At 35.9% G+C, this 14505-nt stretch overlaps 1 protein-coding gene across 1 annotated transcript in view; it reads left to right on the top strand.

Annotated features, from left to right (window-relative positions):
- NOL10 (nucleolar protein 10) overlaps window positions 1–14505 on the top strand; it is a 52433-nt gene that overhangs the window by 8670 nt on the left and 29258 nt on the right. The window contains exons 8-13 of the mRNA XM_083857036.1: window positions 1381–1441; window positions 1953–2038; window positions 2398–2476; window positions 3671–3820; window positions 6258–6324; window positions 10994–11046. Coding sequence (XP_083713162.1) covers window positions 1381–1441; window positions 1953–2038; window positions 2398–2476; window positions 3671–3820; window positions 6258–6324; window positions 10994–11046 — 496 coding nt within the window. The remainder of the gene's footprint in view (window positions 1–1380; window positions 1442–1952; window positions 2039–2397; window positions 2477–3670; window positions 3821–6257; window positions 6325–10993; window positions 11047–14505) is intronic.

The following is a 14505-nucleotide window of genomic DNA, read 5'->3' as shown; positions in this document are numbered from 1 at the left end:
TGCCATTATTATTCAATTTAGCCATCATATAGAGATCTACCCACAGGGTATGTACTTTCCCAGACATGTCTTTGTCCTTCTGCTCTTGAAGTAGAGAATTTGTATATCTCCAGCATATGTCTGATTCCTTTGAAAAAACCCTACCAGAGTAGGAACTGAGCTTTTTTAATGTAGGGAGAAACAGATGAGAAGAACAGACTTCACTAGATAGAGTGGCTTGTTGGTGGGCAACAGCTGGTGTTCAGTGGGCAGAATAGCTTGGTGGAGAAGTCTTTGGGAAGGCACCTTAAAACCTGAGCAACAGGGAAAAAAGAAAGGGGAAATCCTGGAATGGGAGAGGTAAGAGTGTAGAGTAAAATCTGGATTAGGGACATGAGACTTAAATTGTGAGAAGGTTTTGAGGTGAGGGAGTTGGATGAATTACAGAATTAGAGGTAGAAAGCTCTGAGTGGATGGAGTTGGAAAGTGCTGGGTAAGCGGTGTAGAGAGAAATATCTGTACTTTGGAAGAATCATTGTTGAAATACAGGGCTCTTGCGTGCCCTGCTGAGAAACAGGTTACTTGGGTCAGAGAAAGGAGACCATTGGTCAGACAGAACATGTTGGAGATGTAAGCTTTAGAACATAAGTAATCATAAAGATGTTTGGATATAATTAGAATCAGAGATTCATTTAGGTTGGAAAAGACCTGCAAGATCTTCAAGCCCAGCCCTTAACCAAACACTGCCAAGTCCACCACTAAACTGTGTCCCCAAATGCCTCATCTACACATCTTTTAAATATCTTCAGGGATGGTGATTGAACCACTTCCCTGGGCAGCCTGTTCCAATGCTTGCAACCCCCTCAGTGAATAACTGTTTCCTCATATCCAGGCTGGACCTCCCCTGGCACACCTTAGGGTCATTTTTTCATGTCCTGTTTGAGTTGTTTAAGAATACAGTGGAGCAGAGTGATGTGGCAGGGCTTGGTGGTAGGTGGTGGATATGGGCAGAGGAACGCAGAGAGCCTCAGAGCCCAGGCTCCTGCTCAGGGCACAGTCGTATGAATTCAGATTAACTTTCTCAGGGGGGTCTTGAAACCTCCCAAGATGGAAATTTCCCAGCCTCTATGATTAACAAATTTCAGTGCTTTATTATCATTATAAGCATTAAAATACTATCCTTGCATCCAGTTGGAACTTTACCTGTTTGAAGTAATTAGCACTGTCTCTGGCTCCAGATTATTAGTTATCTCCCCTTAAGTATAGCAGACTGTTGTTATGTGGCCATCTGTCCCTCCTCCAACTTTTGCTTTTCCAGGTTGAGCAATAGTGTACACAATTACACTGTTCATGTATTAAATTGTTCTGAGGTCATTAAACTTGCTTCTTTTTCTGTTGTAGAGAAAGTAACGTCTGTGACATAAATCCTGTACACTTCTTGTTTGCTATGGGGACAGCTGAGGTAAATATTTGCATTCCTTTTATGAAAAGGGCAGTAGGGTTTTTTTTATTTTTATATTAATTTGCAGGAGGATAAGAAGAACTCATGAACCTAATTAATTAAATTGGTCTCATTCGCTATATTAGATATAGATATGTTAAATATGACTTTTCAGAGCATAGTGCAGATAAAATATCAGAGTTACTTGGTTGCTGAGCACTTGAGGTTTTGCAGTCAGGAGTGAGAATAATGTTCTCTCATTTTGCAGTGTAGCCATCTGTAGAAATTAGCTGGCATATGTACCCTATTAATCTTAAGAAAATTAGTGTTAGTGATTTTGATTTAGATTGCTTTGAAAAGACTAGAAATGAAATGTGTGCAGCCTGTATGTCATTATTAGAACAACTCATGTCAACCTAGGAAATTTTGTTAATTATTCATTAGATTAGATAATTCATAATTTTATTAAAACGTTTTCAGACTACCAGGCATCAGCTGCATAAGCTTGAACCATATTTTCTAAACTCTTTAGGGTAAAGTGGAATGCTGGGATCCTAGAACTAGAAATCGAGTTGGGCTGTTGGACTGTGCTTTAAGCAGTGTGACAGCAGACACAGAGTGAGTAAAGGCTACCTTTTCAAACTGTATTGTTCTGGATTTTTCAGAAGTTTTGGTTTTAGAAATAAATCCCACTTTGCTTTAAAGTGACTTGGCTATTCTCTTGTCATTGCTAGTGTGAATAAAGGATTTTCTTAGTCATGAAGGAGTTCTCTTAGACACTGATCTAAGTAATAGTAGCTATTTTTGTATACAAATACATGTTGTGAATGTAAACAGTGCAGCTTTTTGAAGTAGTATTTCTGAATACCTGTGAATTATTTTACTATTAGCTAAGAATTAACTATTTTTTAACATTAAAAAAAATATTTGCAGGCTTTATTGAAAGAATGCCTAACAGTAAGCATTGTGCTTTGCAGGATAGAAGGTTTGCCATCCATTTCAGCACTGAAATTTGATGGGGCTTTGAATATGGCTGTTGGAACATCTACTGGGCAGGTAGATTTGACTTTATCTACCACAGTTCTTAGGAGATCCTGCTCTTGCAATTACCACTCCAAGTCTATCATATGTTGAGTGCAGTATATGTCTATTACTGCAAGTATTTCTTAGACCATAAATTACATGTATTGAGTAGTGATAGTCAAACTGCAATTTAATTTTATCAAATGCTTGTGCTCTTCAGAATTTTGTAGGTACCACTTTAAATCATCATGACCTACATACTATATAACTTCAAATTTGCAGTTTTCTTGAGTCAAGTGTGTGGAGAAGTTGCTGCTTTTTGAGACTTATGAGTACCATCTCAATGCAACATATGTGCTCTCCCTTGTCTTGATGGTGGCTAAAAAACAGAAATTATTGTCTTTCAACTGTTATTTTTAGTGTCTTGACTTGATACGAAGAATCATTTCAATTCATTTATTGTTACCGTCATATTTGTAAAGGGAAGTGTGGAGATTGTTTCCTGCCTTCATCAGTATTTTCATGGGCTTAGAGAGCTGTAGCTTCTTCAAGAACAGATATGTGTGTGAGAATTGTATTTGCTATGTTAATGTACAAGTCAGACAAATCTTATTGTAGATTGTGTTTCTCATTAAATAAACTGCTGATAGTATTTTTCCCAAAAATTGCTCTTCACACTTTACATATGAAAGATTTAACTTTCTCAAGTTCCATAGGAAATTTTGAAGATAAAATACAGGTTTCTGGAAGGCAGGGCCGGTACTCTCCACTTTCCTTAACACAAAAAATTACATTCTGTGCTGTTTCACTGAGGGGAAGTTATATTCACTGAATCTAGAAGGCAGTCTGAAATTTTAAATCATGTAACAACAATTCAAGAATCTGAAAGCAAAATATTAATAATAATGAAATTCTAAGAGTATTGAAACAAAAAAAATGGTTCTTCTTTTTGAAAGAAATTTAAAAATCTTTAGAAAGATAGTTATGTCTTAAATTAGTTAATTTTTCTAGATAGAAACATGCTAATGTTAAATTACTTGGTTAGAATAAACCAGGCTCACTTAACAAGTTGCTTTCAGAATTTAAAATTATTTATTTTATGTAAATCCTGCCTATGTATTTAAGTAAAATCTCAAGTTTAGTTAAATGTTTAGTGAAGATCTGATGGGCATGACTTCCTCACGATCTTACAATGTTGTACATTTAATTTGTCTCTTATTCTTCAAGGTCCTATTATATGATCTCCGGTCTAGTAATCCATTAATAGTCAAAGATCACCACTATGGGCTGCCTATTAAATCAATTCAGTTTCAGCATCAGTTGGATTTAATTATCTCTGCGGATTCTCGAATCATAAAAATGTGGAACAAAGATACAGTAAGTAGTTTCATGTTGCTGCATTCAGATTTTTTAATTTTTACTTTATTTGGGTTGGGAGTTTTTTTGGTTTGGTGTGGGGTTTTTTGTGGTTTTTTTTTGGTTTGTTGTTTTGGAGTGTTTTTTGTGCAGCTTGATTAATTAGGCTGAAATTCAGTGTAAGAAGTTGAGGTTTTAATGTCTCTTAATTTGCATAGCATTTTGTCCTGTCTGACTAAATCAATATCTGGGAAGTTATTCAATAGCCTGACAGGTATAAAGCTATAGTTTTAGAGGTTTTTTAGCTGTTTGTACACGTCTGGCCAAGAGGCTTCTTTCAGTAGAAAGATTTAAACATAAAAGGTACTATCTTAGCCATTGCCTTGGTTTGTATATTTCTCACAGTGTTCTTGAATACATCCAGTTACATTTTTTCACTAGTGAAAACATATTCATTCCAATTCCCTGCTCAAAGTAGGGTTAATTTCAAAGGTAGATCAGTTAGTTAAGGACCTATTAAAATCAGGTGCTGCTTATTTTCGCAGGACTCCGTTTGGATACTGAAGCAGATACTATGCATGGAGCCAAGTAACAGTGTGTCTTACACTGTTTTAGGGGATTATGTTGCAATGGGCAATGTCTTTACCCTTTCCCTTTGCACCTCTAAGTGAAATTGAAATCTTTCATTTTCATAGCACTTTTTGCATTACATCGTGCTGTCCTCTTAGCTTTCTGTGAATGAACCTTACTATGAATCTATGGGGCAACATATTTTGTTACCCTATAGATTCATATTTTAATATTCATTCATATTTTGTTACCCTATAGATTCATATAGATTCAAACAACACTATTGTAATTTGTTTTGGTTTGAGGGGATGTCTGTAGTCATTGTGTTCCTTCTAAAATACATCTCCATCTATGCATTTCTAACTTTATAGTGAAACATAAAGAGAGTTGTAATAGAAGCTTTTTTCTAATTATTTCACACAGTCAATTCAGTATTATTGTGCTGCTCCATGAAATTCCAGCAGCCTCTTTTATTTTTTCTGTGATGGCAAGTAGTTTTTCGTAAGCTCCTCTGCAGTTAATTTTTATTGTTTGAAAGAGCAAATAAATTATTGGTTATTATTTAAAACATCTGCAGTGGCCTCTCTCCATTTTTCTTAGGTATGTATACTTCCCTCCTTGAGAATGAAACACTGTAAGGTTTGTCAGGTGGCCTCTGGTAGGAAAAAGGAGGGTTGCTCACCGCTGGAAGGCAAGGATAGCTTTGGACTCTTTCCTAGAGTATGTTCCAGCTGGCTCCACTTCTCCCAGATGCTGGTTCCTGACTATCTCTGGCCAGGAACCAAGTGCAGAGGCAGACTGCGGGTGGAGAGCATATGGCTTTGATACCAGAATAGCCCCATGCTGAGACGTGCCTTGGGGTGGGGAGCACCAGGCTTTTGTCTGCTGGGGCCGGGGTGGAGGAAGACTCTTCTTAATCATCAGGGAGAGACCAGAGGTGGGTGGGGTAACAGCATGTAACTGGGAGGGAAAGGAAGGGCCCAGAAAGGTAGGTGGGATTGCTGCAGGGAAAGGAAAAAAAAGAGGAACAGGATCAAAATTTGCCTTGTTCCTGTCCCTCATTTAGAGCTGTGTAGGCATGTAGTCTCATGCTTCAGATTATGTGGTCCAGTTGTTAGAGACTCTTCCTTTACTGGTTGTTTTGTGTGTTGGCTTATAAGAGCACCTGTATTTTGTCTGGGTTTTTCAGACTGTGTTCCAATTCTTATTATTTAGAGAACATTGTTTCCTGCTTTTACCTCTTTCTTAAGTAACCTTTATAACTTCAATTCTATCTAAGCTAGATACCACTGCATGCTCTTGCTACTTTTATTTTATATCAAGACCTCTTTAATACTGACTTTGTAAATCATATATAAAGTGCTGAGCTGTATTTCATTTCATGTAGACATTAGTACAGTGGCAGAACCAAGCTCTAGATTCAAATTTCACTTCTAATCCATTTTTTCAGCTAATTTTACTTAGCAAAGTAACATTGCTTAGAACTACCACGTTCAGAACTGAATTCAGGGTTACACTGACAATGTGCAAGAACTTGTGAACCTCAGCTGCACTTTTGCATAAAATAAAGTAAATCTGACATATATTTTCAACACAAAAGTGTAAGCTGAGAAATTAGAGGTGTCACTGTGCATCGTGTGTCTTCAGTTACCAGTAGGCTGCACTTCCTTGTAAGAGATTGAATCAGAGATAAAATACAATACTGAGTTTCTTGTGTATGTTCAGATATTAATAACATTTTATTGTTCTGCAAAATCTGTTCCATCTTTATTCCATCATGTTTCTTAGCTTGTATAGTAGCTATTATTAATGTTTAGATTTACTGAATTTAATTATGTTGTTTGGAGTTTGGAGTTCTTCATGATTTATTTTCTTCCTGCAATTTCAGGGGAAGATATTTACTTCAATGGAGCCAGAACATGATATAAATGATGTCTGCCTTTATCCAAATTCAGGTATGTTAAGTATATTAATGTCTTGCTAAATTCAAAAGGAAAAGCTTGTTAACCCAAGGTGTGGCCTTTGTTTAGGTGATAAAATTTAGGTTCACTTTGCTCCTTATGGCAGAGCTTGGAATAAAGGGTTTTTTGTCAGTTAGTGTCCTTGGTTCCTCTACGTCTGTATTACATTGGAGGTTCTTTGCATTAGAAGCTGCTGGTGCTGTTAATTGAGTGATTAACCTCTTTTGCTCCTTCAAATATCTGAAGTGACTCATTTCATAAGAATAGGAATTTTGGCCTATTGTCTTGACTAAGTCCCAGATGACTTAGAGCTTGCTTTGTAGAAGTAGGAAAAATATCTTTATAGCAAATTTATGGTTTCTTTTTTTTTTTTCAAGTGTTTCAAGGATTTGATCTTTCTTTGATTTAAATACAGCATTTAAGTTGCGCTATCCCTTAGGTTTAATACTTTGGTTTTAAGTGTAGATTCCTAAGTGCACAAATTTGCATAGTTTTTGTAATTGTTTTCAGATTTATTGTATCTCATTATGTTATATCTAGAGATCAAAACTGAGGATCACTTTTAAACCAAGGTTTCCAGGACTTAATTTATGAGTAAAAACATTTTACAAAATGGTGGTTGTATGTGCATATGTGCTTTGGTTGTACTTCAGATTGCAACTTGATTAATTTTCTTGCTTAATATGAGCTGCTTTAGTTCTCAACTATGGTGTGATACCTACTTCCTTTTTAGAAAGCAGTACTGAAAAAGATGAAATAAATTAGGGCCACTGGGATGGCACAGAGCAAAAGTCTTGAAACAGTGCCTGAGTTGCAAACTGCTATTATCCTAACTTTAGAGAAAAGTAGCAGTAAAGACAGGGCAACTTGGACTTTGATTCATACTAGCAGCTCAAATTTAAGATTGTAGATAAGTGAGATTTCTAGCAAGTTAAAACTTATCTTTGTCTTTTCTGCCAACTTCAGTTAAGAATGTGTTGGATTTTTTTTTTTTAAGATGAGCAATTAAGTACTCTTCCCTCATAAGATGGTGGGTATTTTTGACCTTATGAGCAGAGTACATGCCATGTGCCCTGGTTGAATGTAGGAGTTCATGTGGGTGTATTTGAAAATTACTACGTGGTGACGGGGTATCCTGGAGATGGATAAACCCTCATCTGTGGTGGCTACAGAGAGAGACCATTGCAGTGAATTATTCTCAGCATTTCACCCACGTTTCACCTATGAGCTTATTGGTTTCATCTAAAAGAGAACCTGGCAGCAAATTAACATCCACACAGCATCAAGGAAGAGCTCACCATGGGGAATGGAACAGAAAAAAGTTACTCGTCAATGTAGAATCACAGTATAATTTGAGTTGGAAGGTACCCCTGGGAGTTGTCTATTTCCTACTCAAAGCAGGGCCAACTTGCAGTTAGATCCAGCTTTGAAGTCTGATCAGGTTGCTCAGGTCAAGTCAAGTTTGAGTATGTCAAGGATGGGCATTACTCAGCTGTGGGTGCTCTATAGCCCTTGTGGTATGTGGACATGCCTCGTGTGTTTTTGCAGAAATGATTTTCATGAGACTGCAGGATGAATCTTGTAGTACAAAGAATTGAATGCACACATCTCCCTAATGTTGCTATTGAACATTGCTTTTCACATATCTGTGATTCAGGTCTAGATTCTGCAGTCTAATTCTGTGTCCCACATCTCCACTGCTTAAATCAGTGCTGTTTTTATTGTCTGCAGGGGGTTGATGGTTTTGGTAAGAACTGTTGTGGGAAGAAAACTGGGTTGTATTTTATAGTCACATAGAGACAGTGGAGCAAAATGTAGAGTATGTTGCAATGGAAATTGAGAGATCTAGAGCAAGAGGTGGTGCATCACATGTTTATCATAAATACTGTTGGACCAGCATTTAAGATGCCTATAACCACCTCATGCTTCAGAATTTAAGGAATAATCATGACTGAAGAGCTGAAAATAAGGAAACACTTCCAGTAAGATGGACTTACAGTTATGAAAAGTTGGAAATATAACATGATTTCAGTATCAGTATGAGTTTGCCTCAGTGCCCCTACTGGTGCCCCAGCATTCTCAGAGCCCCACTAGATGCCTGGCCCAGGAAACCCAGGAGATCTTTGCCTAGCTTGTGTTTTAACACTTCTTGTGTCACTGCTGCTGAGAAAGGCAAAACCCCATTTTCACCTTTATTGGAGAGATAAGGATTTGATGTATGGACTGTTCAGGGGATGAGGAATTGGTTGGATAGTCTCATCTAGAAGTTGTAGTGGTCAACAGTTCAGTGTCCAAATGGAAATCAGTGACAGGTGCTGTCCCTTAGTGGTCTATTGGACAAGCTTTATTTGACATCTTCATTAATGACATAGCCAGGGGGGTTGAGTGTACCCTCAGCAAACTGGCAGATGACACCAAACTGAAGGGTGTGATGCCATCCACAGGTACTTGGACAAGCTTGAGAAGTGATCGCATGGGAATCTCATCCAAACCAAACTGTTCTAAGATTCTATAGTTCTATCAGTTATGGTAAACTCAGGATGAGTATACTGTGAACAGGGTTTTTTTGGTGGTAGTTTTGTCATAGTTCAACATTTTTAATTAAATTATTTTACCAACCAGCTTCAGTATTAGTACCTTTCCTGGGAAGCAAACCCTTATGGATCTTTGACCAAACTACATGACGACAGACATTAGTGCATCTTTCAATAGTTGAATATCTTCCTCGGATCACACATGAAGAGAATAAGTCTAGAGGAAAAAAAGGTTTACCACTTACCAAATAGCCTTTATTCAATCTAAGTTGTAGAATATAAATGAAACTTGACAGTTTCTTCAGTGTATAGAAATCTGTGTCTCATTTAAATGTTTCAATTACTGTAAAAAAATTAAAAGGTAAAAATCTGCATTTTATAAAACTGATGCTCCCACATACTATCACTTCATACTCCCATTTTCGTTCTTTTACGTTCATGATACTGTATTGCAGACCATTTTCCAAAGAAGTTCTTACTAAAACTTCTGAAAAAAGGCTCTGCTTTATTTCTCTTCTACAGTAATCAAACTAGACTGTTACGTAGTTTGTTAAGGTGTGATCTCTCTTCCCATAAAAATTGATTAAGACTAACAAGCTGAAGCAATAAAAGTGCTTGGAATAGACTTCTCCTTTCAGAGTTGCTAACTTTCTTCATTCATCTATTTTGCTTGCAGTATACACTCATATACTGTTCTGAAGTCTGTTTTTGTCCTCCTTTAATTATTGATGGAAAACTCTCAAAGAGGAGATTTTACTTTACTGTCATCTTTGAAGCACCTGCAGAATTATTTCTAATATCTTTATTTCTAATGATTCTAATTCAGTCAATGGAAAGATGCTTTGTCTTATGAAATACTAATGAGCATGCTCTCAGGGGAGCATGTAACTTGTATACTATACTGGGGTATTGTGTGTGTGTGTATTCAAGTATATACTATAAATTCTTGCTTTTTCCTTAAATTGCCTTTCCAGGCACAGTTTTTAGCCTGTTGGCTGCCTAAGCTTTCACAAATACCTTGCTTTGCTGGGAAAGCAAGCTCCCTTTTTTCTGACATTATAAGTCCAGCTGCATTGTGTATTTATAATAAAAGGATTAGGTAGGAAGGATTACTCCACCCATGTTAATTGCATTCCTCTAGTTGGGTGTAAATTATATTTCTACCCTCTGGGTGTGTAGTAATTGACCCAATTATTCATTGTCCCAGTGGCATATGTTAAAGTTCTTTCAGATCAGAATGTTATCTAATTTGATGGCACTTTGTTCTTCATAATCAATCTCTTGTATTGCCTCTTGATCAGCTACATTGGTAAGACAAAATTGAGATAATCATAAAAGTATACAGCAAATGTTCTTATTACTCTTTTATGTAGGAGGAAATTGAGAGTATTCTTCATTTTGAACTTCCATGAAGTCTTGTGGCATTAGGAGATTTCCCACAGATTTTAGTATTCCTACAGTATTTTTTTAATATTCAGAGTACGTAAACCCCTTATTCATGGTGTTTCTTGGGTATGTGCATAGATAGTTCAAATTCTACATTTGCCCTGTTGGTTACAGCACTAGTATTAACTGCTTTTGAAACCATGGTATCCTATATGTCATTTTGGGTTGAGAAGCTGCTGTTGTGTTTATTTCCCAAGATGAAATATAAATGAAGGTGTAAACCATGTTATGTTTTATGGCTCTGTTTAGGTGTGTGTTTAAAACAAATAACCACATGTACTAATACCAATGTATTAATAATGTGCTTTTATGTCCAATGTAGTTTTTAACTGCAATACTAACTGGACTTGTTCTAAACAGTATTAAGGGATGAACTGTTTACATTTGTCATGAAAGTTGGCAGCCTGCACTTGTCAGAGCTTAATGTTGCTTAAAGTGGTGCTGAGCAATTTAGATAGAGGACAAAAGGGAATGAATGTATAGAAAATTAAGCTTAATTTTTTAATTATTTGTTAATTATGCTGATATCACATCTTTATTTCCATGGTATTTGATGCAACATTTTTTACAGGTCTTGATTAATGTCCATTGCAAGCCAGGAATATGTACTTTATGAGCTTTTTTTAAAAAGTAGTAATATCCTCTTCTGATCAATATTTTTAAATGTGGAAATCTCTTTTTAGGAATGCTAATGACTGCCAATGAAGCCCCTAAAATGAATATCTATTATATACCAGTAAGTAATACAAGTTGTTGCTGATATTGCTCCTAAAGACACAATTGTTCGGTGCCATTCAGGTGTTTCAGTTGAAATTCATATCTGCATTGTCTGAGTTGTCACAATAAAGTAAATTTAGGTTAACCATAATTTATTAATGTAACATTGAAATATTTAAAAAACAACCTGTAATTTGCCTTTTGCTACTAGTTTCAAAACTGGTTAGTGGCCACAGAAAATTCAGGTGGAGCTTTTTTTCATAGCTGATGAAAAAGAATTCCTAAATAGGGACTATGTTTTTCAAGATAATAACTTTGCTTAGTTATGACATGTTCCATTAGTGTCTTTCATATGTGGTGTACAGTGACATAATCATAGCAGTAAATATTCTCCTCTGTTCTGACACAGAAATGATATTGTGTGACTTCAGGTGTAGCTCTTGACTGTAACTTCTGCTCAATGCCCTTCTTCAAATGCAGATTTTCACAGGATAAACTTTCCACTTGGAAGGTTTAACTGTAAGTTTAACTATATGTTGTATCTCTGCAGATTGGTTTTAGGGAGACTTAGCAGGAAGCCTTCTGGTGTCAGGGAATGGTACAGAAAATTGCACCTGCACTTCACTCTACTGTTTAGTTACTGTTCTGAAACTAAACAGAAACTACTGTTTAGTTTCTACAGTGTGTTCTTTACAGGTTTTCTTTTAGAGGTCCCGAGAGAGGATAAATAGTAGGATACCTATGTAAATGTTACATGCAGAATAGCTGACCAGACTCTAAAAATACATACACTTCTTAATTAATTTTATTCAAATTTTGAACAAACTATAAAACTTAATAATATTGAAATATATATTTAGATATTTTTTAATGAGCCAAAAGGTCTTCGTTTACCTAATTGATTTTAAATTAATTTAAATTTAATTTTTTTCAGTTCATTTCTGGTCATCCCCTGCTGCCATATCCATTGTGTATGACCTTGATTATGTTCAGGATGGAGATTTATGACTTCACAATTCTCTTTGTGGAATAGAATATGTATTCATGATGTATTTGTGTGTCTAACACAATAGTATACCCCTCTAAACAATTCTGCAGTCTGATATATTTACTTACATTATTAGATTTTTGCATTTAAAGAGATATGGGGCATTTTATACATGAATTATGTCAAGTTGTTTTTCTGATGTGAATTGCCTACTTCTGTAATTCAGCTCTAACCAACTTGCATTTTGTTAGCTGTGCTGTTCAATGCTTTGGATAACAAAGGGGGACAACAAATATTTTTGTATTTATGACAGAATATTAGCTGTAATTAGCAGCTGAACACTTTCCATTTACCTTGTCCTTTGGAAGATTGAGAAAGTGGCTCTCCAAGCATTTTTTTCTCTATTGTCTTCTTTAATTAATGGATTAGGGAACACAAACTCACATATTTTCAAAGTCTGATGAGTTTTAAAAACTGGAATGGTCTAGTTAGTCAATTTAAATAATTTAGATGGAAAAAGCATTCCTTCTGTCACTAAAGGTAAGATTCAGCTTCTCTCTGAAAATTGTGCACTGAGATTGTTTTTTATGCAGGTGTGCATGATACATGAACCTGACAGCTATAGTACATTAGAGGTTCACATCCAACTTAGCCAAAAAGTTATTTCATTGTCTTGATTGTCACCAGTGATGAATGTTTGTTAGAACTTGTTCAAGCCAGTATTACTTTGAGTATTGTTGAACATACGGTAAATCAAAAATGAAAAATACTTACTTTTTGCTCTCAAAAATCTCGCTCTCATGGAATCCTCTGTGAGTACTGAATTCATGTTTCTGAAGTCAGACAAGTAATTTTTAGTTAAGAAATGTAAGCACTCTGTATTAAATCTCAGATCTCACCTAGAGACAATATTGCAAACTTAAATACTGAATAATACTGTCTAGTATTTTTGCAGCATGCAGGCTGTTCTAATGAAGATTAACATAAATCTTGCCCGAAACCATCTTTCTCTGTCATCAACCCCTGATTTTTGTTACCAGTCTGCCTAAACTTGTTTGGATGGTACCTGTTTATGGGTTTTACATTTACAGTGACACAAGTATACAAATGGACCCAAATGATGAATGTTAAAGCATAAATCCAAATATGAGTTCTATTTTTGAAATATTGTTGTATATGAAAAAAATTAGAATTTATTTCAAAGGCTACTGCCCAGATTAAATTTGCTTTTCAAATGAGCTAAACATCTCCAGTTTGTATCAATGGCTTTGAGTTTGAAGGCTGTTGAACATACCTTAAATACTGTTGTTACTTTTTTAGTTGACAATCTGTAGTTCATTTCAAAACATGTAATATTTACTTTAGACAATAGAAAAGTTAAATAGTAGTGAGAAGTTACTTTGAAATAGAGACAAAAATCTCACACTCTGCTCTGACTTTTTTACCCTGTGCCTTTTACAGGCAAGACTGAAGGGGCTGGCACAGCCTGTGTTGTATAATTGAAGGGTATTTTACTGCATTTCCTAAAAATCATGTATGTAGCTCACTAAATCGGTTTTTGTTGGCTGTTTTGTTTATTTTTTAATCTATCTTTTAAATGAAGAAAATATAAAATGGAGGACTTGTGTCAGCCTTCAACTGCTCTAGGGCATTTTTTATTAAGGAAAAGTTAATGCTATTAACACGTTCATATTACAGTTTTATTCCTTGATCTTCCAGGCTAGTTATTTGAGCTCAGAGTTGCACACCTGTCCTTTAGTTTCCCTGTCAGTTGATGATTAATACATGGGGTTTTTTCCATCCTTCAAAGATTTACTAATTTCCTTGCACAGACAAAGTTAAGTTTAGTTACATGGGTCTTAGGAGCAAAACTTAGAAGAGCTGTATTACTTGATCACTTTTAATGGCGTTATTTTCTATCTTTTTCTAAGTACTAGGATTCACAGGTTTTATAATAAGTAACTTAATTTTCTCTTTGTTTGTTTACTTTAAGGTAGACTTGAATACTACTAAAAATGTGTCCTTTGTCTTTGAGATGTTCACAGGAACAGAGTTATAAGTCTTGTTGAATTTCATAACAGAATAAATGCCTGGGAGAAATGCTACTAACTGTAGAGGACAGTTATATAAATAAAATCCATTCAATTGCCTGTGCCTGTCATTGGCCTGGAGTGCTAATAATTATTCTCTTGTTTTAAATGCTTATTGGAACAGCTATAAGGAATTGCCATGGCTGTGATCAAGGAGGATACTTAAAATCCCGAATGTATGGTGCTGTGCTCTATGTAGGGAGAAAAAAAAATTCACAGCAGTGGGAGTCTTGCAGAGCAGTGGGAGTCTTGCAGAGCAGTATGTGCATAGATGGGTGCAGACAGACGCAGTATCCACTGTCCATGATTGAAGTTGGCCAGACAGTGCAGGGCTGTGCCCAGCCCAGCATACCCAGCTTCTCAGCAGGTTTTATTAGTGTGGGCACAGTGCTGTGCTAAC

Source organism: Zosterops lateralis (genome assembly GCF_965231275.1).
Source record: "Zosterops lateralis genome assembly, chromosome: 3".
Taxonomy (NCBI): Eukaryota; Metazoa; Chordata; class Aves; order Passeriformes; family Zosteropidae; genus Zosterops; species Zosterops lateralis.
This window is presented reverse-complemented; position numbering and strand designations above follow the sequence as displayed.